Source organism: Thermobia domestica, chromosome 16, assembly GCF_964235325.1.
Source record: "Thermobia domestica chromosome 16, izTheDome1.hap1.1, whole genome shotgun sequence".
Classification (NCBI taxonomy): domain Eukaryota; kingdom Metazoa; phylum Arthropoda; class Insecta; order Zygentoma; family Lepismatidae; genus Thermobia; species Thermobia domestica.
Genome location: NC_137469.1, coordinates 17956706 through 17983303, shown reverse-complemented (window position 1 = coordinate 17983303; position 26598 = coordinate 17956706). Strand labels below are relative to the sequence as shown.

General features: G+C 33.7%; 1 protein-coding gene across 2 annotated transcripts in view; it reads right to left on the bottom strand.

Moving 5' to 3' along the window:
* The window catches only part of LOC145672935 (very long chain fatty acid elongase 7-like), a 163128-nt gene that overhangs the window by 5269 nt on the left and 131261 nt on the right, over window positions 1-26598 (bottom strand). For both annotated transcript variants that reach the window (XM_081742161.1, XM_081742162.1), the window contains exons 4-7: window positions 25595-25675; window positions 18230-18286; window positions 13506-13611; window positions 2508-2644 (exon numbers count right to left, since the gene is read on the bottom strand). In XM_081742161.1, the coding sequence (XP_081598287.1) occupies window positions 2508-2644; window positions 13506-13611; window positions 18230-18286; window positions 25595-25675 (381 nt within the window). The remainder of the gene's footprint in view (window positions 1-2507; window positions 2645-13505; window positions 13612-18229; window positions 18287-25594; window positions 25676-26598) is intronic.

Genomic DNA, 26598 nt, shown 5'->3' with positions numbered 1-26598 from the left:
TTCTTTCTTGCAGTCTTTCAAACATCATATATATTATTATGGGCCATCCTGTACAAAGTTAAAGTATAAATAAAAATATGAAGTTTATGTGTAGAAAGAAAAAAACCCAACTCAATCATAAAAATGGAAAGAAAACAAAGAAGAAAAATGAAACATTCAAACGGAATACAAAGAAAACAAAGCTATTACAAAGAATAATACAAATAATGTATATAGTTCACGAGAATACTATATAATATGCACTTGCACTTGCAGAAACTGGCAAAACACATAACCACAAACTTGTGTTCTGTCAAACGTACCAGAAGATCGTTTAATGGGCTCTAAATCCATAAATTGTTAGTTATATTAAAATATAATTTATTAAACGTACGCTTTATATGCATTAGTTTATGGCAAATGTAGTTTTACACACGTACGCAAATGTTGGTTTATGGTCGTAACGTTTTCTATAGTGCAATGTTATTGTAGGACATTAGTTCAAAATTGAAACTATGTTCGTATTGCAATATAATAATAGAAAGCACAAGATTTCGAATGGACTCCCGCAGGAGAAAATGAAGATTGAAAGAATACTTTTATATGTGACAACGAAACCAAATACTTCCCACCCGTGCGTCTTCGGCATCCTATACTCCCAGCTATTCTAGTTTCTCTTCCATGATCTTTTAGAAAGGATTTTAGTGTTTAAAATTTCGTTATATTATATGCCTATTGATCCGAACGCGATGACTATTGTTTGGTTGGCTGATGCAGACTCCAGTATAGTCAGTAATATGGGGGAAATGGCTTGGGAAAACTACTTATCTAATATTACTACGTATTTGTACACTCTTTATTATCCCCCGTCCGTTCAAATTGACTTTATAATTAGCAGAACATTTTAATTTAATGGCACTTTTATATAGTCATATGTCCTGGTACGTATTGTTAAATACCGGATTATTGATAGTTATAAAGTATATAAAACTTCAGATCCATTTCCTTCACTATCTGGCCAGAAACTTTCCAGTCGGTCCTTCTTAGACAAAAAAGAAGAAAAATTTTATAATTGAGTTGGAGTAGCAAAAACCAAGCGGAAGAAAAGTTCAATTCCTGTTAGTTCAAAGACTTACTATGTTTATTTAAACATTTTTATTTCTATTTATAACAGTTATATTAAAATAATTAAAAGAAATATGGGAAAGATTAACTAATTCTTAAGTTGTGGTAACTAACAGAACATTAAAGTTATACTAGAAATAGTACAAGTGACAATCTACTAGTTAAACATATTTAAAGCCTATTTCACTAACAATCGTTAACACATGTTGTTAGTTAGCATAGTATTAACATAAAAAAATAAATAAATAAATAAAATAAAATAAAATAAAAATAAAAAATAAAAATAAAAACTGTTTAGCAACTTGGTTATAAAACAGGTTACCACCATTAAATTTAACAAATTTTTGGTTAAATAAGCTTTAAAAATATTAACTGAGTGTAGTGAAAAAAGCTGTATTAATGTTACATTGCTGTAGATTCAGTGAACTCCAGATAAATGTCGAAAATGAAATTTCAGAGGACAGCCATTTTAGGTTTTCAGTGAGCTTCGTAAATCAGCAACTTTCTTAAATTAATGGCAATTCCGGTCATCTTAAGATAAATTTGCTGTAAAGTTTGAACTTGTCTACTCTAAAATTTGAACAAATCTACTTTTAAAGTATAAAAATCAATAAAATTCGATCAAATCAAATATACTCTAATATTTGAACAAATCTACTGTAATGTTTGAACTAACTTACTCTAAAATTTAAATAAATCTACTTTAAAACTATAAAAATCAATAAAACTCGAGAAATTCAAATACATTCTAATATTTGAACAAATCTGTTTAAAAGACTAAAAATCAGTAAAATCAAACAAATCAAACATATTCTATTATTTGAACAAACCCACTTTAAGAGAATAAACATCTGTAAAATTCGAACAAATTAAGTAAATATACTGTAAAATTTGAACAAATCTTCTGTTAAATTTGAACTAGTCTACTCTAAAATTTGAACAAATCTACTTTAAAAGTATAAAATTCTATAAAATTCGAGAAATCAAGTATATTCTAGTATTTTAAAAATACTTTAAAAGAGTAAAAATCTGTAAAATTCGAACAAATCAAACAAATATACTATAAAATTCAAACAAATCTACTCTAAAATGTGAACAAATCTACTTTAAAACATTAACACCTATTTGAACAAATTACTGTAAAATTTGAAAGCTTGATTTACATATTCGCCCCACATCTTTTCCAACTTATTATGGCTTTTCTTGTTACTATGAAGACCTAAGTTGTATACAGGGAAGACATCTTTCATTAGTAAATAAATAAACATAAGTAAATACAATAAATATAAAATAAATAGAAGTAAAAGAAAAAAAAGTTGGTATTCGTTGAAACGAACCATTGCATCTGATAGTTAGTATAATAAAGTTAACAATTTCAAAATGTTCTTGAAGTATTCTCTTACCATTTGCATCACGGTGATATATTTCTTCCACCATAAATATTTTTGGAATTGTGGTCCCATGGCAGCAACCATGTAGTAGAAATACATGACTACGTGTACCATAGAATTGATGACTCCAAAGAAAGTTCCATGTCCACCTAAAGGAGTAAAGCATCAAACGAACACAATTATATACATTATTCTTATGAAGAAATTTTAATATAATGTGTGACCATTTTTGTAATCTGTTTGAAACTACGGAAATGCTCAAAACAGGTTGTATAAGACTGATGTGACTGACAACTAGACTTTTGTGAGTTTACAGTGGCCAACATCGTGTCTATGGTCTTGTTCGAGGTCCTCCCATGTCCTTCTACATTTTCATTTCACCAAATCTTTAATAACCATTCACTTTCGTTAATCATCCGACTCCTTTAGCTTAAAGAGTATAACAATGGAACGTTAAATGAAATGATTTCATTTTCCAAAGAATGAAAATGTGCGACTGGGCTGAGGATCAAATGTGGGGTCTCCAATTTTACCATGTCAGTATTATAACACTTTCAAACCTAAGCCCAACCAGAACTTAGGGTATCCTTTTAATGTAACTGGACGAAGTCCGTGTTTAGATGGGGATGGAAATATTCGTCTCTCAGATACCTTCATGGTTGGATGATGGTAGGTTGTCGGCTATGTGGAAAACTTAACATGTATTTGGGTTTTTGCCTAAAAGAAAATTGTTGTTGCTTGACATCTAGCGATGAAATTCTGAAGATCTTATATGTTGAAAATTGTCGTTAGCTTTCTTGTTTTGCGGTACGTCGCTGACGAACATAGATGAATGTTTTGTGTGAAGATCGGTTTAATTTTTCATCTACAACAGTAGATAAAGAGATATAAATAGATGAAGAGCAAATGCTGAACAGTGTGGCAGTTTTACCCATGCAACTCTATCCATCACGACTCTGGAACTCATTAAAGAAATAATAAACACTTAACGGTTTCGACAGTGTACAGTGTACAGTAACAGTGTACAGTGTAACGTTAAGTTGTCGAAACCGTTACACTGTAATTTAGTATTATTTCTTTAGTTTTATCCCATGTTAATAATAATAAACATATTATTTCCCATACTATGTTTCCGTTATTATTATTATTATTATTATTATTATTATTATTATTATTATTATTATTATTATTATTATTATTATTATTATTATTATTATTATTACCTTCATCGTAGAAGGGAAAGAGCATTTGTTTGAAATCAGATTGCAGCAGTTCCAGCCAACAATACAATTAAATACGTATTCATCCTTAAATAGAGTGTTGAGAGATTTATTTCTCCTGTATTTTGCCTGCCTACCATTTTTGTACTATTTGATACACGTCTTTCAAAAATGTAGTTTAATTAAGGACAGGAATGAAAGTGTTAAGTATTGTACTGGCCAGTCCTTCCCAAATCAGCCTTTCACTTTTACTCTTCAAAGCACTGTTCAGTCTTAGATAAGATATGACTTATTGCCATTAATCAAGATTTGTCGCAAGAGACAATGTCAAAAGTTAAATATATATATTTTCAAATTTTATTAGACTACCAGACAAGTTTTAACCATATGTTAATACTTTTCCTTCAACCCTTGGCAACAAATCTCTTCAAATGTCGAAATACTATATATTGAGTTTCTTATGAAGAAAGATTTATAGTATTTCTTTGCGATTACCATGAGACATTGTGTGTACATTTGATGATAGTAAATTAAATAATTTCATACGCGTATACTTATAATTCTCTTTGTGTGGTGGTTAATCTGATTTGTAAAGTATTCAAATCGTCTTTATGTGTAAGATTGTAGGAATGGACATCACTTCTTAGGTGAAAGTTACCTAAAAATTTTTTTAGTATTCATGAGACTCTGAGAAATATACAAGGAATGCACTGTCATAATTTGTGTTCCATTAAGCTCTTTCTTGCAAGATGCAGTTCTAGATAGTTCTTTAATTATTCTCATTGCTTTTTTCTATCATTTGAAGACAGTCTATGCGCCAGATGATCTACCCCAAAACATTATTCCATATTGCAAATATGAGTGAAAAACGCACTGATTAATGTTATAGGAGATTTTTCACCATAAACAGTACTCTGGAACACAAATTCTCTGTATGTTAATTCCAATTTACAAGTAACTGAATGCACATACTTTGTTAGTAATTTTACGCATTTACATGTCTCTGCATAACTAGCACAATTACCAAGGTACATACATTCTGTTTTCTTTATGTTTACGGTAAGTTCATTGCATCTAAACACACAAACGATATTGCTAACATTTCATTATTCTTAATTAGTGCATTAATTAAATCCTTGTCTGAATTTATAAGTTATAGCGTTAGCATATAGAACACAGCTATTGAGCAGAAAACTTAGAAAATCATTTATATATACAAGAGAACGAAAATGACCCAATACACTTCCTTGTGGAATCCCACATGTTACATCCATAAAATTTAACTTTCTTTTACTATGCGAACAGACGTGTTTTTTATCATTAAGATGGGTTGTAATTAAAGACAGTAGAAGTTCATTAATTCCGTAATGTTGTAACTTCGCAATCAATTTATTATGCGATATGGTATCAAATGCATTACTCAAATCTAACAATGTTACTCCAAGATTATTTTCCAATACTTCTGACGGCTTTAGTTATGGAACGTCCAAACCCATATCCAAATTGAGTATTGTGAATTAGTTTATTTTCCTCAATATATCTTGACAATTGAACGATACATTGCTTGAAAACCTTTGATATTATGGGCATGAGAAAGATTAGGCGATAATTATTAAGCTCACTATCATGATTTTTCTTTTGAATCGGAACTGTAACAGTCAACTTAAGACACTGCGGAAATTTACCTTCGAGAAGTGTCCAATTGAATAAATAGACAAAAAGTCTATTATTTTCTTTAGTATATTATTGGAGAATCCATATATATCCTAAATATTTGAATTTTTAAATTTGTTGACTACTGACAATAAAGTTTCAAATTTTAGGAGTCATAGAAAATGAGAACGAGGTCTATTGCTTTTTATCTGCGTAAGTAAGCACGCAGAAACTGTCTCTATGGTAACGTCATTTTTATATCTATCAGTCAGGTTTCTTTACTACACTATTTACAAAGTATTTATTAAATTTATTTGGTAATATCTTGGCCCAGTCTCCAGTACCCTGCTTTCCAATTTCTATGAACCAAGCTTCTGAGTATTTATTTTTTAAAACTGCTTATGAGATTTTCATTTACAGCTATATTCGCCATCTTAACCTCGTTTTGTATATTTTTTATATTTCTGATTTTTTTTTAGCATTTTTATATTTCAAATGGTAGATCCTATCAGATTAACTATGTTATAAAGGATCATTACTTTGTTCTTTGCAATTTAAGGCAAAGTGTAAAGCAGTTCTGATTTCCTGGAACCCAAGTTCTTGATGCTCCTGTAAACAATAGTACTTTTCTTCTTTTACTGCATAATATTCATCTAAATATTTATTTAAAGTACAAAAAAAAAAAAAAAAAAAAAAAAAATAGAAATATTATTATTGTTTAAAAATATTTTTCCCAGTCGGTTTCCCTAAGAGACTACTTTGTAAAGTTTGTATGTTAGCTTCATTTATTATTCTAATTTATTTAGTTATTGAATAATTAACATCCACGCTTACTGTCATCCAGGGCCGGATCCAGGACCGAATTCTGGGGGGGGGGGTTGTCATACTGCTACTTTTAAGGACTCCAAACTTTGGGATGGGTTTTATTTAGATATATAAAATAAGAAAGTTTCCTCTTCTGGGGAGCCGATCGCCCCGATCGTCCTCCCTGGATCCGCCCCTGCTGTCATCGGAATCAGAAGCCATAAACACTGAAATAGTGTTTCATTAGTTTTTAATGCTCTTCTGAGAAATTTGCATTTTGGCGTTTAGCACCTTTCTGCTTTCTGGAGGCAATATGTTTACTCAGTGATGCAGCAAGGTAATTAATAATTAATATAAATCATACGGTATAAATCTACATTGTTTTTATACATTCCATTTTTACAAATGCATTCCCTTACCTAAGTCAGCTGACAATGGTGACAGCTGCCAGCGAAAATTCGACGTTTAATATGATTTTTTTTTAAACAATGTACAACAATTTGGAGACATAAAATAAACACGAAGATTGCTCTTCAAGTGATTTACCCTATACTGCTATACAATGGCGGGTTTAGAGGGGATATCGGGCTCAAGCTCCCCTCCCCGAAATAAATTAGCTTTTCGCATTCCACGTACAACAATAATCCTTCTTATCACTTCTAAGAATTTCACTGACTTTCCATTTCCTTATACTCTTTGTTCAGAAATAATACTGTATTTGTCAAATTTCATTCCATGTAAAAACTGTGTTCTTTCTTTCGTCCATTCTACTCTTCTGTTTCTTTTTCTTAGTTCTTACTTTCTTCCGTTTCTCCTATTATACTTTCGATCGTTCTTAGTTGTGATCCAAGTCGGCTGTCGTCAGTAACACCAAAACTAAGAGGAGCTGATAAGCGAAACTGGTGTTCCACACCAACTTGCAAGGATATCACCATAACGGGACTTTATTTATTATAGCAAAGGAATATTTACATCGTTTAGTTATAAAGGTAAATGTTTGAATTAAAGAAAACCAAGAGGGGATATAAGTAGCCCGAGAAATTAGGTAGGCCAAGAGGATGCTTCCTTTTTCTTTAATGAATAAAATAATAGGTTAGATTCACTGCTGTGTGTATCATATCACATAAGATTCACCAGTTTACAATTCTTGCCATTAAAACTTCAATTTATGCATAAATTAAAATATATTTAATTCTCAAGTCAGGTGGACAATTGCCCCCTTCTTGCCCATGTTGTGCATAGCCCCCCGAGAGAAAATCCTAAATACGCCACTGTTGTTATCCAGTTTTTAAACTGTCTATATATGTTACTTATTGTGCAGATATCGTTTTAAATTATTCATTGTGTAGATATCATTTTAAATTATTAAAAGTATGTTACATCTAAATTCCACACATCTCTCCAGACTTGATTCTGTTCTCAATTTCTTCATCGCTATAGTCCGTTTTCGTGTTCCTGCACTTCGAATATTATCTAAGAAGGGACTCTTTATTCCATCTTGCAAGTCCTAGGTTGGCTATTATACAGAGGTCTCTTTTTTTATAGAATAACAAACTGTTACACTCAAGTAACAACTGATGTGGACATTTTTTCGAGCTACCCAGTGTTTGAAAGATCAATTAAACGAGTTTTGACGGAATAGTTTTACTTTTACACTCTTTTTTTCTATGTTGTTATTGTTGTCTTGTTTTTTTTTCTTTCTTTTGTTAGCATGTCAACGTGTAAAATGGCGAAGTTATGCTGTATCTAGGAATTTGGTCAATAAATAACATAAATAAAATCCAGTGATGACTTCTGGTGAAGATAAATTGTTCTAGTTATTTTTTTGTGAAGTAAACCCTTGTACAATAGTATGAAATGAGAGCTTTCTTGATAAAAAAAAGTATAATTATGTACATAGACAACAGAAAAGAACTCGAGAAATTCAAAGAACTAAGTGGTTAAACCTTTCTTAGAAGTTTTGTTGATGGTATTCCCAATGCCTTCACTGAAAAAAAATGACTCTTTTACCTGAACTTTTCCTTATACTAATTCACAATATGAAATTCTTAGTAAGTTTAAAGGCAAACAACCAGGAAAAAATGAACTAAAATTGATAGCCAAATTATACGTTGTTAAGTGGCTCAAAATTACTTTTCCTTAGCTCATACATACGTCGTATCTGTATCGTATTCTTACGGGTATTTTAAAATCACCATACCAATATTTACTCACTACATTATACTGTACAAGAATACTATAAAACCAAACAATTTGTGAAGAAAGAAAAGACAATACAACATTAAGATTGCTACGTATAAACAAGAGGTTCGCGAGGAAATAATTACAGTAAAACCTGTGTTTAACAGACTTTTTTATTAAACGGAAACTTGTGCTAAAACGGAAATATTTCACGGTTCTATGAATTTACTGGCGAAAATCGTGTTAAACTCCCTTCATTAAATGGAAACAGTATTACGCGGACAACGGAAATCAAAATAACTCTCTTAACGAAAAAATTTAAGTTTCGGAATGCAGCATTTAGAAAAGTTTTAGACATCCTATAAGAGGTGAAATATATATTTTTAGCAAAACAGACAGTGATGTGCAAATCGAAGCAGACACAACGAATACACATGTTTTAATCGAGAATTATATGGAAAGTCTGAAAGGAGAAGAGGAGGTGGATGAAGAAGATGAGATGGAGGAAGAAGAGAAATAAGGCATTGAGTTGGAAGGAGGGTGTAGGCTAAAGATGGATCAAGATTCTGTCAAAAGTTTAAAGGAACTACAACATTTGCCTTTCTTCGAAATTACACTGATATGCTTACTGCTGAAATTACACTGATAGCGGTTTCTCAGGCTAAAGTCTCTGTGGAAAGTTGAACAGACGAGCAGAGATGTGTACAGAAAACCCTCCTTGATTATTGAAAAACAAATATGTTAACATATATACAGTATGTTTTCTGTTCATTACAAGTTGTGCGTGTATTAATGTGTAGTAGAAATAAATACTATAAACTCACTAAGGTACGTACAGTCACTTATTTTATCTCAATATGTCCATTTACGCGTGTTTTTTTTTTTTGCATAGTTCTACCTTCATTAACCGGAAACCTATCTTTCACGGAAATTTTTGCGAGTCCCGTTCGATTCGGCTAAAGACAGGTTTTACTGTATCTGTCAAAATCATTACTAAATATAAAACCTAACTTCATTATTCACTTCGGAATTCAACCCGTTTTCTCCTATATTCCAACAATACTGGGGATCGCAGTGGCTCACCTCTGGTGCTAAGGATCTCTTGTTTCGATTCCAGGCCAAGCATTTCTGATTTACAATATCATGTCCGTGAGTTCTCCCATTTCCTTCCTCATTCTCATTCCAACAATTAATTCCTAGCCATTTTTCGCTTTCGTTAATTGTATGTTCCCTTTAGCCTAAAATAGGCTATATAGCAATGAGACGACGAATTGTATTTTTCTATCAATTTCTTTAAAATTATTCACTTCATTAGGATGCACCCTCATTTAACGAACAGGAATAATCGTGAGACATAAGATTTCATTTCATATCCATCTCCTAAAGCCAGTTGTTCTCAACCTTTTTAGACTGATGGCACACTTCATTGAACGTGCAAGACGACACACTTGTTTTTATTATTATTATTATTATTATTATTATTATTATTATTATTATTATTATTATTATTATTATTATTATTATTATTATTATTATTATTATCTATTACAGTAGTAAAACCAATTTGTTTTTATAATGACTCTACATAGCACTGAGTATTATTGCTACCGCTGAAGGTAGTGACTGGCACAGTCTGCCTCGATTTTAACTAATTATTATTAAATTCTTCATCAAAATTTCGCGACACACCTTAGGGGACTGCGTGCGTAGGGGTTGAGAACCATTGTCCTAAGCCATTACTTAAGAGGCCTCATCCCGGCGAAATTAAAATACCGCTAATTTTACAGTAATTATGTGATATCTTCAAATAGATAAAAGATAATCGAAATGTGGAACAGGAGCGCTCTAGACAATATCATTTTACATAAGATACCGTTATCACGACTCACTTATCTGCTTTCGATTTCGAGCCATTTTGAAAATCGGCATTTATTTTCGTGTTTCTAAACAGCTGAAAACGGAAAGCCACTAGGTGACTTGTGATAACGGTACCTCACGCAAAATAATATCGTCTAGGGCGCTCTTGTTCCATATTTCAATTATCTTTTATCTATTTGAAGATATCACGTAATTATTGTAAAATTAGCGGTATTTTAATTTCGACGGGATGAGGCCTCTTAATCTACTCTTAAGCTTTCATTTTATTTCCTCCTGTATTCATAAAATTTAAATGTGCTAAGCTCAATAATTTTATTTCTTACAAGAAACTATTTTGTTGTTAAATCTAATAAACAAAATAGTTTTTTTTGTAAGAAATAACATTACACACAGAAATAAGAAATGCAGTATCATTTGTAGATATTATTATTATTATTATTATTATTATTATTATTATTATTATTATTATTATTATTATTATCATTATTATTGCTTAACATTTTTAGTAAGTCAGGTTTCAATTTATCAAAACTATTTGACACCGTAGATCATAAGAACGTCCTTTTATAAAAATATATTACTATGAAATTATAGGAATAACAGGAAACTAGTTTAAAGCATACTTAAGTTAGAGACATCAAATCGTACAAATTACATAGAAAATTGTGGAAATAAATCACAGCACACTATTTTTTGTTAGGATCTCCAACATCGAAACTGGGTATCCCACAAGGATATGTTCTGGTTCCACTTTTCTTTTCTCTTTACCTTAATGAGTTATCGAATGCTATACTATTTTCAAAGAAATCCATTTGAAGATGATTTACAATGTTCTTGCCAAGTCAATTGGAAATTACTAATATTTAGATAAATAAAACTTCATCTATATTAATAAAGTCTTAAATAAATTAATTCCAAACGGAGCTGGCCCAAGGCAATTTGCCGCCCCGTGCAATTGCATCATTTGCCGCCCCGTGCAATTGCATCATTTGCCGCCCCCTTTCTCCCGAAAGAAAAAAATCTTAAAAGACACGATTTTAAGTATGCTACCCCATCATGAACAACGAAGGAGAGGGGAAACGGCACTCGCACTAAGAAAGCCTTAAATACTTCAAATACCGTGCCTGATTTTCTTATCTTTATGTTACTGGAAGATACAGCAAACACATCTGCAGCGGAAATATGGTAACCCTTTTTTATAGAATTAAAGATCAAGTTTCAATCTCAATATATCAGTTTGCAGTTCAGTGCACCTAGCTCTTTTATCTTTATTTCTTGATTTCCCTTCTACATAAAAAAAAAACTTGTTTCTACCTTCAATGATAAGGAACTTGTTTGTTACAAAGACAAGACTTGTTTTCATATCAAAACTGTGATAACCAATTAAATGGAACAAGTGTTCGTTACTGTTCAAGAATTGAGTTCTTGTATTTGACAACAATCAAGCAATTCATGCTGGGATTTATTTGACTATTTGCTTTAGCACTATCTATGTGACCTTAAACTAATGCAACCTAAACATGATTTATGAATGTAGTATTCAAATAGAAGATTAGCTTAGTAAATTTAGCTTCAATGATCATGAAGACTGTTTCCAAAAATAAATATTTATTTTAAATAATATAGTTATGACAGATTTTTCCGCCCCTCAAAACTTGTCGCTCCATGCAAATGCACTTGTTGCATATATGGTAGAGCCGGAACTGTGTATAATATACTATTTAACGTTATAAATGTTATTGCAACATGTTAAATAATGAAGAAAAATGTTAAATAAAGATGTTAATCTTATTAAATACTGCTGGGAAACGTTATATACAATATATACTCGTAAAAGTTTCAGTTTAGATAATATGCAAACAGCGTTATTTTTCCCAAGTAGATTTTTAGAAACAATTAACCTTTGTTTCTTGTGGTTCTTATCGCTAATCAAAGCTACTTGCGAATAACTGACACTTTTTATTTATTATTCCCAGGCTTTATTGTTTTTATAATCTAACTATAAAGTAGGAAATGGAGTTAATGGAGTTTAAAATGGAAAGTATTTAGCCTCTATATACGGCTTTTATATATATATATGTAGGACAAACAATACAAATTAAAATTTTTAATTTGACGTTTTAGTAAACAAATGTTAAGATTTATGAATTATTCTAATTTTTGACATTTTTTAACTCTCGCTTCATAAATGCTAACATTGAGTACGTATTTACAAACAAATTACGTAAACTTTAATGTAAAATTCTACCATACTGATTTTCTTTTTGTAGTTCTTATATATATTTGTTTTTATTTTAATTTTTTAAAAAAAAATATTAACTTTTTTAATTTTTACTTTACTCTTAAGTTTACAAAGGGAAAAAAATAAATTCATACAATGACAAATTAAATTGCTGCCAAGTGCAAGCCATGTCAATTCATACTACATTTAAACATAGAAAGTAAAAATAAATTAAATAAATTAAAATAAAATAGTTTATGCTTTTTTTGGCACCGATACGATTATATCGTCAATAAAACTAGTTTTCTCCTTTTGTTCTTCAGCAGTTAGTAAAAAAAAAATTCTCATAAATATAGCATTCTCTCACAGTAATATTATTTAAATTTGACCAATATGTTTTGACGTGAACACAACAAGAACAATGATGAGGGGTGAGGTCAGGGCCGGCTTAACCATATGTGCAATACGTGCATTTGCACGGGGCGCCAAAAATCTGTCATAACTATATTATTTAAAATAAATATTTTTTGTTGGAAACAAACTGCATGACGTTAAAAAATCTATCTGTAGGTCCAATACATTAAATATGTTTTATTACTTTCGCGGACAATCCTATACAGAATGTTCTTTATTCTTTAGCCTATTTAGAAGTAATAATAATAATAATAATAATAATAATAATAATAATAATAATAATAATAATAATAATAATAATAATAATAATAATAATAATAATAATAATAATAAACTTTTGGCTGTACCGAACACATTCTACAAACAAAATCATCAACGTATAAGGAGAAATGTTTAACCCTTATCCGGGCAAGCGGGGCCTCCCAGGCCCAGTAGCTTCACTTTTTTTTTTCGAATTTCTCAATAACCATAAATATTTCGATGACATAAAATTCTGAATTCTTCTATCTTTAGTCGAAGTTAAAGTCATGAATATATCGAGTTGGTAAGGCTAATAGAGTTGGTAAGGCCCCAGTTGCCTGTCTACTTTATAAAAATATCTTGCCCGGATAAGGGTTAAAACATCTTTTCTTATCTTACCTGCGAAGTATTTGGTTCCTCCCCAAGCGACCATTGGCATTACTGTATGATGATAAACATGGAGAAACGACACTTGGTTTTGTTTCTTTCGCAAGACGAAAAACACCTTCCAAAAAATAAACCAAAAAATATATAATTAGCATCTAAAGTTATAAAATACCGACTGTCTTACAAAAGAATGATACAATTTCATGTTGCTGCATAATGAGATTGAATGGCCACTCGGTCTCTTGACTTGCGCATGTGTAATTTTTATCTCTGGGAAAATTTAAAGGGAGAAGTGTACCATACCAGCAATCTCCATACTCTGTATTGACTTAAAAATATTCCAAGAATACCTCCCAAAACATCACGATGCACAAAAAAAAAAAAAAAAAAAAAAAAAATAGTGCTAATACAACAATTTTAACACAGACCAGTTATTTCAGAATGACTACTATTTTAGCGTGTCACTTCCGGTGTTGAAGTTAACACAGACCTTATGTTACCGGTTTGACGCAGAGCTAGTATTAACCAATGTGAAAATAATACCGCAGCGCTATGAAAGAACTAGGTGATTGAACAAAGGAACGCGGGAATATGAACAGCAGTACGGTGTTCTTTCAATATATAATATGTGTTATTAGTAACACGCCAGATAGCATGGTGAACGCATATGTTATTAATAGAGCAACCCACATTATGCTTTATTTTTTGTGTAATTATGCTTTATTTCTTTCCAAATTATGCTTTATTGTTAATTTCAGTCATTGTTTTATATTAATCGTGTATAATTTAAAATATTTAGTATACATTAAATATTCTATACATATATATACATATATATTCTATTCTATACATATATATCGGCCATTCCATCGTAACAGGTGTTACATTTGGACGAATAGAAATTGTTATAGAAATGTCCTTACTGGGTCAAGATATATCAAACTGCCTCGACTACATCACCGTTTGTCTGTGTATTTTAGTAAACACTTGTTACATATACATGATACCACAACTCAGTGAGAGTGAAAAATGTGGCGTAACGGGCGTTACAGCAATTGGACATGCACTTTCAGATGCATGTAAAGTTGAGCCAAACTCTGCGAACGTCCAGCTCAAAATTTGTTTCCAATTATGTGTGCACTTTTCTGAAAGTATGATGTAGTGAATATTACAGTCAGAAATTCCATAAGTGTAATGGCTTTTATTTAAAAAAATGTTCAATGCCGTAACGGGTGTTACACAGTGCGAATGAACTTCACTTTTAATAAACCAACTTCACTTTTAATAAACATATTATGTAAAGAACAAAATATTACAATGTTAATAGATAAAAAATTACACATATAGTACAGTGTAGGAAATAAAAACACAAAATAATAAACATATAAATCAGAAGAATGTAGGAAGTTTCAGTATTAAATATGTAGGTCTGTTGATACACTGATCATCAACAAAAGTCTATTCTTCTTATGCTTCGGTGACATTAACTCTGGAACTAAACTGCTACACAACTTTACGTTATTCTTTAATTTTCATAATCGGATTTGGCAGTTTACCAATCGCGTCATGAAAATGAATTATATTGTGCCGTGCTGGGAAAATCAGCGCCCGGGGCAAGAGTATACGACTGCGCCCCCGTACATATTAGTGAGGTCGACAGACCAGCCGCGAAGCGACACTATAGTTGGGACAAACAGTAAGAAACTTTTCCAAAATAAACCCTGCTTTTCCTTGATTTCGAGGATTTTTTAATTACTTTTTTCTTCCATTTTATATATGTGCACATGCATTTTCCTAACATGAGTAACATTATAGGACCAATTTCTAAAACAGTGCAATGGATTTAAGTGCATACTAATTTGTACTGATATTTGAAGTATTTTTCTCTCTTTTTTTTACTTTCCTTTTCTTTTCCTACCGAATTTTTCGCCCCTTACTTCGGCGACCGGGCTGTCGCCCCGCTAAGCCCCTCTTACGGCACGTCACTAGTATACTTTCTAAAGTTTGGCGTAGCTCGAATTCCTTTTCGGCGCAAGATTTCAAGAACATAACTCTACCGAAAGTCCTTGACGGATTCCAACTTGCCGATAGTCTTTGTTACTTATTTCATCTTTTATTGCCAGCAAGACAACACTCCAACACAAACATCTTTCCGCAAAGGGTTGATCACAACTTCATTCGGAGTCTGCGTACACATCACTGTAGTGTAGGGTTTTTCTGGTTTCTTGATGAAAATCTGTCGCGCCGCAGCCTCTAATGATTTGCTAAACGAAGACTTCCAAAGCAGCGTATTGGGCTTCTGATAAAGAAGTAGACTTCTAGTGTGTTATGAGTACTTAATTGAAATATGGCGCTTTTATGACATTTAATCACTACCCTGAGTGTGCGATTAACGAGGGCATGAGAGAGAGTCCCCCATCCCACGATATCTCCTAGATGTTATTTTCTCTGGAGTGCACTTCATCACCTCCGGTTCAATGTCCCTTAATTCGCACACTGTTCACCCTTACCATAATTCATGTCTTCAGAAGAGGACCCTCTATAACTTTTCTAAATTCAAATTCCCTCTTTAGAGTCTTAGAGCTAGCTTGAGTGTACAAAATATCACTGTCAAACCAAGCTAACAATTTACATGTAACACCCGTTACATTGGCAATGTAACACCCGTTACGCAGTTTCTGCCTACTAAATTATAAATATAATGATATTCATTTTCTTGTTGTATTACCCATGTGCTCATTTTTACTTTTGCAAAAAATAGACTACTTCTGGCTTTTAGTACAAGTTGTTTAGAAAAAAATATATCTTTTTTGTAACGGGCGTTACATAATTACATTGGTACCAAAAGTAGTCAAATAGTAGACTACTTAATATACTAACAGCCTTAAAACTCCTGAGCTTCAGTTCCTAAGGTGCACGTGCTTGTCTACACCACAGTGCAACTGAATCAAATGCTTATCATGTGTTGTTTAGGGGTGTCCAATATTGTTGGTAAATTCTCCCTTCGACTGGCTTCTTACAACATGGAATTTCAATCACTCAAAAAGACAAAAACTAAAACTTTTTAACAAGAAATCGAAATATATATATTAATATTTTATGCAACTAGTTTCTTTCATATTTAATTAAATTTCTACTTAATGCATTGTAAAGAGATATGCTTTACTTGGGTCAGTTTTTGTTTCACTTGTGTGCGCCTTAAAGGTGCATATATACAGAAAGGGAAAGTAAAAGATATCACCAAAAAATACAGGAAGTGCTCAAGTTCAAGAGGTACACATAACAATATAGTGTTGAGCTCTTGTGTACTATTCGTTGTTGGCGGAAAGTTTTCTTCATTTCCTTTTTCTCTACATCAAAGGATTACACCGAAAAGTTTACAGAAATAAAAATTAGCTTTTCATTGTTGCATTGTTATGTTCTCAATGATTTTGCTTTGTAAATATTTGTTTTAAAAAATATTAGTATAGTATGTTAAACTTGCAGTTAAACAGAATTTTCCAAGAATTGTGCTATATATTTTAAGTTATGCTTTATTTTCTAAAATTTTGCTTTATTATGCTTTTAAAATTACTTTCTTCTGGACCCTTAAATAACCACAACCATGTTCAAGGTACCAACCATATGTCTAAATTGCTATTATGCTTTTTATGCTTTTGGGTTGCTCTAGTTATTAATAACTGTATTGTTCGTTATTAATTAGCCAATCCTTTCGTTTGCTAAGAACAATGATTCAGCAAACGTATCGCAGCTCCCTCAAAATCCTGTGTATAAGACATGTACTTTTTTTTTTTAGGGTAAAGGGTTAGAGATTGAGAGTAAATTCATTATTCGTCATTTTAATTCTGTCATTGCCTTGAGATGCTGGCAATAATATTCCTAACGCTAGCCATTATAGGGTTACGTCATCACCTTAGTGTTTTAGCGTGCATACTGCTTTGCACTGATATCACAAATATCTAAGTAACTGTCTTTGATAATTTGTCCCACATAGCACACTATGTCCCTGGGATGTCCCATTTTGATCCCAATCATCCCATTCGGTTCCCGGGATTATCGGGACAATGAGAAGACATCCCATGGACGTCCTGCATGGGAGGTCCTGAAGGATTCCCATGTAGGATGTACACAGGACGTCCCAGATGGGACAAGAGGTCCGGGGGAAAACCAATAGATATCGCTTCGTGGTCCCGTTGAATATCCCGTATCCCGGGATATTAGCGGACATCTGGATCTCCCGCGGAAATCCTGTGGATGTCCCGGGAGCACATTCGGATATCCCGGGATGTCCCGTCGTCCGTTACGGGCTCAGTCTCGGACATCCCGTGGACGTACTTGTGCTATGTGGGGTAGTAATTGCTATTGTTTTCTAGTTGTGAACAAAGCTTTACGCGGTATACCAAGTATTTGACCTTCATAACAAGTAACGAACAATGCATTATAGTGGCTGTAATCTTTTACGTAAATAGTTTTGTTAGCATACGAATGTTCTGATAGCATTTACAGTACATTAACAGAAGTGCTGTCATATCATGTTTCCAATGTTCTTACACTTGATTCCGGTGTATTTCAACCATAACGTAGCTGATTATACCGCTACCATTTTAACAATGTACTCCAAGATCCGATGGAATTTAAAGCAAAATTTAACACAACTAGAGTAACGTAGAACCATTGTCGTGCTGTGAAGATATATTAGCAACAGTTGTTTACGAACACTAATTTATGAAACTTACCGTATCTAAAAGTTCAGTCAATTTGCAGGCAAAATACAACCAGCAGGCACCCGCCATCTGAAAAACGGATATCATCATTAAGTACCGTGTGTTATGAATCAGAAATATAATTCTGATGTACAATACATACGAGTATGCACATCTGTATATACCCATACTGTCGATTGAATTATACGTATATGAATAATCGAGGAGTTTGATGCAATAAGGGAATAAGTTTGAAATAGGCAGTTGGAGAAAAACGATGTTGAAAATTTAAGTAGTGTATTTTTCTTACATAAATCAATGTAATATGTAGCATTTTATTCCGATATTGAACTGAAATGTTACCAAGAAGCTAAACAATCATGACAAAAGCCACAAATACGTTTGAGACAAAAAGGGCATAAACTTGCTTACGCCCTTATTAAATCAAACTCCTCAATTATTATATAATCTATGAATTTAATTGCATTTTATTATGTACCATATGTAATAGATACAAGGAAATACTTACAGTAATAATTTCCAAAAGAATGTTTTGTAAGGTCTCCATTTGGTGATCCCATTCTCAGCAAACTGCACAGATAGAACGCGGAGCAGATAGATTATCTTACAGATTTATATTATTACCCTTCCATTAAATTGTGTATCTTAAGGGGAAGAAAGGGATTCAAATATTATTCATAAACATATTCTCCCCGTGCGAAGAACGGACATTTCAGCTACTATTTATTAAAATATCAGTAATTACTTTCATACTTACCTCAGATGTCTCTTTCTTTTGTTGTGCACTCGATAACAAGGATAAGGTGACCTCAAACCTTAAAAAAGTCTTGAGAATGATTCATTAATTCCAAAGCGAGAGAGAAGAAGGGAAAATAATGGAAGTGGTTCAAACTATCCTATAACTCGACGTCCAATATTTTTTTTACTAATAACAACCGAGTCTTTAAACAAAACTTTATTGAAGTAAGTTATAAGTTATGTTGTTTCTGGGGTGAATATTCCCTTTTCGACTGAGAAATATTGAACAACATAAGCATGCACAACTAAAATAATCCATTTCTTGAAAGGACGATGCACTAGTGCTGTTGTGTCTCAAACCTGCCAGAAGCAGCTAAAACTCAAAGAGAAACGAATGAGAAACCGTCAGGTAATGGGGCGTTTACACTTAGTCGATTTGCGTTCGATTCAGTTGAATTGACGTCACTTTCAACTTAATCGACCGTGTAAACAGGACTTCAACTTAATCGCTTGTTGATCGAAAGCGACTAATCGACTAGCAACTGAATTGAAAGACGTTCTATTTTCTGTGGTCGATTCTATTTTCTTCTGCTATAACACCGTAAATTGTACCAATTACTTTTTGCTTGGACATCTTTAAAATTGCCAGTCGATTTCGAATCGACCAGAGGAGAGCGAGTCGACAAGCAGCATTCAATTTCGGTTGAAACAATTGAACACATCCATTGATCTGATTCGGCCTAGTTGCTTCGATTTAGTCGCAAATGCAGCGAGTCGATTTAGCCGTGCGACTAAATCGACCAAGTGTAAACGCCCCATAACGGAGCGTTTAGTGCACGTTGTTTAATTATTGGGAAATGCTGGGGGGCACAAACACTGGGATATGATGAACGGAAAGACGTTGAGTACCGTACTCTTTACAAAGAGATGTACAACTAATTTGCTGTTCTCGACCCTATTTTAAGCAGTCATAGAGACAGTATGAGTAAAACATGACATAACTTAGGCCACAATTCCATTCTAAACTATGCCATTTCGATCATTCACAAGATAATGTTAACTAACTTAAAGGCAGAAATTGATGGAGTCAAATATGTTTCTGTGATTGGGAATGAGGCGACGAACTGGTCGAGGCATGAGCAGTCAGCATTCGTTTGAGTAATGTCATGCTTCAAGTTCACGATACGCTTCTTAGCGTTCAGAGAGTACTATCCACAAAATCCATACACCTAGCTGACATTGTGAAGAAAGGTCTGGAGCACATTGGTCTTCCTCTTAACAAAGTTCTTTCACAAAGCTATGATGGAGCAAGAAATATGCAAAGAGAACACACAGGAAATAGACTATGAAAAGGAAAATAAGCGATAAGTGTGTGGTAAAGAAGCTATCACTGTGTACTATTATTCCTACTGCTTAAATCTATCACTCGTGGATAGCGTGAAGACTTAGAGACGAATAGTTTATTTCTGCGGGACATCAGAAGCATTGTATACATACATAGAAGGAAGTATATCGAGCCATGTTTTTGAGAATATTCCAAATGCTGTTAGTTTGAAGATACAAAAGCTAAAGAAAATTTCAGAAATGGGATGGGCTTGCAGGTCCAAGCCTGTAAACGTAGTAGCAGAAAATATCCACAATATTATTGATTGCTTAGATGACTCGTTACGTGCGAGTCAAGCCAGAGGTCTATTAGATTCTGTGAAATGTTTTATTTCATCCTATGTACAACTTTGCTTAGTCCTGTTTTGAACTTCATCAACAATACCATCAGGAAACAACTTCAACAAGCTGATGAAAATACTGGTAGTACTAGGCGCTATAGTTAATCCCAAGCCTGTATTGAGAAAGGGAGAGGAGACTCCTTCAGTATTCGTTGGTGCTTATCGAAGTTATTTAACATTATATTGAACGATGTATAAGTCGTTAAAAAACATATCTATAGACCGTACCAAAATTCGTTGCTGTCAAAGACATAATCTACAAATAAATATGCAGATCTGATAACGCTACATTATGAACCTTTTTACCTTAGTATGTATAGAGCACGAGTTTGTTTTTGTATAAATGGACACAAATGTGACGCAAAAATTTGGTGAACGTTTTGTGGAAGATCGGCAATGTATACAGGTAATAAAATGTGTACAATGTAGACCCAATAATTATGATATGTAAGGAAAAAACTTTAAAGTAATAAGTATTATAAAGGAATAAAAAACATACAAAGTATTCACTATGATAAGGTCATAGAACATGGATAGTAAAGGTCACAATCGAAAAAAGTCAAAATCGGGAAAATTTTGAAATTTGGAAAGAAGTTCATACACTGAACGAGTACTAAGTACCTAGGTGGTAGGAATAAAAATTGGGGAAAAGGAGGAAATTTACGTGTAGTATGATGGAAAAGATGCAAATGTAGAAAGTATGCGATGCGAATAAATGTAGGTATGAGTCAAGTGTAGTAGTCTTGGGCATAAGTAGTATAAACATTTATAAAGATCTCACTTGATTCCCGTCCACCACTCACCACTACGTGGATACAGAGGAATACGAGATGCACACTATAGCTCTCATCGATGACAATAACAGTGCAGCTGTTTGGTAATTGGTATGGTAGCCTATGACTGACAGCAAAGGTAATGTTGCAGGCGTATGTATAATAATAGGGATTCACAACTGGCTCCATGTTACCGATGGCAGCTTCAAATACCTTAGTACTGCTCGATAGATTTACTTCAGCGTTCGAATCTAGCCCTTACGCAGATTAGTTCTCATGACGTACTACTGAACATCACAGCGGCCCTTATGAGAGCCAACTTATAAGAAGTATCTCGGATTCGAGTACGATCCACTCTCACGGAATTCTCTTCAACGCCTATATCAATTGCAGATGTCATTGGTCAGCAGAGATCCAAGAAAACTGCTAGGATACGTCGTGACCAATTCAGACCCCGTCTAACAAGAAGCTAGCAAAACTTTCCAGCAGAAGTACTATTGTTCTACCCTTACCCAAATTTACTCAGAACCGAGAAGTCAACTGGAACTCCCAAAACTCAGCATCTCCAATCAACGTAACTCATCTTTCCGATTCTTCAAACGATTAGCCATCAGAACCTACTTTTTTCTCAACGAAAGACTTTCCAACTCTAAGTCCATACAGTCAACTCCCGGTCGACTTGGCTGTCACTTATCTTGTAGTTCAGAAGTTGACTCAGCATAATCTCGTTCTAAACGTCAAGGGGAGTTTAGCCGTTACGAGATAGAATCTGACCACAATTCCACAAGATATCCCGGCTCACGATGCAGCACAGACCTTTGGAGCACACCAATGCATCCACTAAACAGATGACACTTGACCAAGATCTTAATCACATAAGTATGCTTCACAGGATCCATCTTCATCAATGCAATATGACTACAGCATCACCTTCAGTAACTTCCGCAAGGAACTGCAGGTACAAAAAACATTAAACAACAAAATATGTTCACACTTACGAAATACCAAATCACTGTTTACTACCTCAAGCGTCTCAGAGACATGAGGAAGAATTCACTACAACCACCGACAAGAATAGATTCTGTCAAATCTTTAAGTCTTCCGATTATTGCTACAATAAACAATGGGCTACATCCAAAGCACAATCCCGAAAACAACTCACACCACATGCACATGTGTAATCATTATTGTTGACCTTAATTATACCGCTGAAACATTTCAAGAAGCTTTAACCACACAGGAGATCGATTTTTATAATGCACTATTCACTAAATCCGACAAAGAGCCTCTGCCCCTAATACGAATTATTTCCAATAATCCAACGCAAATCAGTTTACTTATTACTAATGGCTTAGTTATCGACAACTTTTATCACCGCATGTAAGAATCACGATACCAAGGAAGACCTCTTCCTTGTTTAAAGTGCTTGTTCGGTGGACACACTCGAGCCTCCTGCATGACTCCTCAACATTATTACAAATGTGGCGTTTATCGTACACCTCTGCCTAATACAAAATTAGTTTTTGTGCTACAAGCTCACTGCCAGGACACAAGATCGAATCCAAAAATTGTCCGAAGCGACCGAAATGCAGCTCTTGATTGCAAGAAACCTATCAGCATATCAGGATTTGCTCTAAAATCAATTTCACGCCTTGATCTGCGCCTCCTCAACACACTGCTAACTTCACAGCGGAAAGGCGACCGCCTTCTAAAGTCAACGCCACTTGTGACAGGCTCATCTGCACAACATTCGGACGCTCATCTGCACAACATCCAGACATCATTAAATAATCCATTGAAGAAATAAGTCACAATATTATGCAATATTTGGGTCAATGCTGTTCTCACTATTGCTACCTCACTATCGGATACCCAAATCCTTAATGCATTCATCAAAAAGGCAATAGCAGTAATTTTCCATGACAAAATAAACATTCTCAATTCATCACAAGGCTACTACAATACATCAATATCCACAAATAAGTATTCTTCGGACCAAATGAGGGCTCTTCTAACAACCTCCAATAAAATAAGAGCGGCACAACTAGATTTGTATAGATCAACACACAAGGACTGTGCAAGAAGCTACACGAACTCTCTGTTTTCATTGTTGATCATCATATACATGTTACTGTAATCAACAAAACTCATTTGACTCTACAAGCGGGGGCTGCCTATTAGCAATGATCATCAAACAAAAAATGGTGACGTGGCAATCTTCATTAAACAGAGTATCAGGTTCACTGAGGTTCCACTCCCTTGTACCCTAAACAATGCCAGCACTATCCCCTCCTAGTTCTCGTTCAACTGGAGACTCCTATACATGTCACTACCTTCTAAAATACGGCCCAGATGGATATAGAGGACTCCTTTCCTCTCCGGTCATATCTAACCACAAAATCTAATCTGTCAGGCTCAGACGTAAATTCACAATATTCGTTATTTGGAGACCTACTGATCAATATGAATAGAAGACAAGTAAGTTATTTACTACACGGTCCCTCCTTCAAGTTCCAATACATGGATATACAAGGCTATCTCAACGATCAGGAGCAACCAATTCTAAACCTGACAATTTCTTTTGCAAATTTGGGATACTCAGATTTAGACCTATCACCATTGTCTTTCATGGATTACAGGCATTTGGCTATCCAAGTTAAGATTCGTAATTTTAACCTCCCAATTCAACAGAGGCTCGTCAAACCTACAAGGATGCAGACTGGCAAAACTACGCTCAATCCATTCACAGCAAACTTCTTCTGCCCAACATTGAACATATTCCTCAATCCAGCGAATTTTCAGCCATGTCTATCACCGAAGCGATTCAAGATGTATACAAGGACAATATACCCCCATTTAAATCATCACTGGCACCTCGACTCTACCAAGGGACACACTCAATCTTATAGCTCACAATAGATAACAGATGTGCAGTAAACATGAAGCATACATAAAAAAAAATTGGAAATAAACCAATTAAATCGACAAAGCTTCAGACTTATCCGTGAACATGAAAAGAAATCCTTCTATTTCCAACGTAGTGCCATCAAACAGCTTGTATTCTATCGGAACACGATACAAACCGACTATTGGTACCGTATCTCGCTTCCCGACGAATTTACTGGCAACTTCTTTATCATGGATCAACAACAAAAAAGTGAAGTCACTTCGAAAACCTTATCTTTGACAAGTTCAAAGACACTACGGAATATCACGACATCGAACAGCTTGCTTACAGCAAACCATTCATTGGCCATCACAAAAATCTCATAGCACATATAAAGTGAATGCATTTCAAGCAGTGTTCGAAGTGAAAAAACAAAAACAGAGACGGTATGTTTTATTATGATTTCGACTCGAAATACCGGCTATTTAAATCTTAAAATACAGTGAGGTATGTTGTCTAAAAGATTGCATTTCTATTTACATAATGACTGAAAATCATTGGAGAGCTCCTCGGTAGTTATGTGTGTGTGGGGTGGGGGTGGGGTGGAAGACATGGAGAGACTTTGATCCCCAGACTTTCTGAAAAAAAATATATATCCCCTTATGTTGTATTAGAGAGAATTATGAACAAAAATGCTCAAAAACCGAGTTTTTATCTTAACAATTTCCTGCGGGAAACTCCCTAACCCCCCACTCGACAGGAATATTCCAAATCCCCGAAAGATCCGCCTCCCTCAGCAGACAACCCCCTAAATCCGTCCATGCTCAAAACACAATATTTATATGCATTAAGACAAGAAGACACACACATACATAAGAAAGAAACAATTCAGTATGGGACATCAAAATATAAACTAGATGAACTTCTTTAAAGATATATAGAAAAAAGATAACAAAAATGTCGGTGTTGTCAACCTAGAAATTATTTCTAAATAAGAAATAAATCTTTTTGCGTGCAGAGCTATTCGTCACTTACAGTGTATAAAATGGATTTAATAAAAATATTTAGCATCTACACACTAGTGGCAGTATGCTTTGATCACTGAAAAACCAGAGGCGGTATGCCTTCATCACTGAAAAACCAGAGGCGGTATATCACACCACTGCACACCGTCTTACTTCGACCACTGATCTCAAGGGAAACCTTGCTTCTAATCATGCATTAATATATTACACTTAAAGGAATCAATACTTACTCGAAGTGCTTTGGGACTGTTCGAGTAGTCAATGGGCTGACATCTTAAACTGTAGTCATTCCACCATCCTGCAGCAAAGCCCTGAATGAAGGAAACAAAATCAATTTTATTAAAAAAATATATATATCTGAGGAATTCCGAGTAGTAACAGCGAACTCATGTGAGCCCCCTATTGTATTTATGAGTATTCAATATTTGGCATAATTTGAGTGCAATTTGTCTTAAAATCTTCATATATATACCTTCTGCATCTGAATGGGCCCCCCAAATTTACAGAGAATTCGGCGCTCTTGCATATAGGCATGAGAACTGGCTGCCACAGAGCCAGTGTTGCCAACAAGTTAATACAACAGTCGCTAAAAATTTTTCGTGGAATTTTGCCTCTTTCATATTATAGCTATATATATATATATATATATATATATATATATATATATATATATATATATAGTGTGTGTGTGTGTATATATAAGATAAGTGATCAATTCAAGCTATAGTACTATCTTCGCTACAAGAACGTATATGAAAGACTCATAATATTTTTAATTTTATGATCAATTTTGATTCAACGAAAACAAAAATGAGTTTAGAAAAACGAACAAAATTAAAGGTCTAAAAGAATCTTACATACTTCACTTCTACTCACTCTTCTACAGATAATCTGTTTGCTATCGGTAATGTATTATTTGTGTCTCTAAACGGAAGCTCTGTAAACTAAAGGACATTAAAAGTTGGGATTGGTCCCCATTAGGAGGTAAGAGATAACAGCAATCAAAATGGGAATATAGAGATAAATGTCATGTACTTTCCTGGCTCGTCAACTCTTGCACTGATTCTAATAAGCAAAAGGTAAATAAATATATATCTGGACTGATTCGAGCTAATAGTACTTATTTTAGGACAAGTTGTTCGCAGCACAAAAGTCGCTAGATTTGTAAGTCTTCAAATCATCATTCCAAAATCCCCCAAAAAAGTCGCTAATCGGAAAAATTATCTTTTGTCGC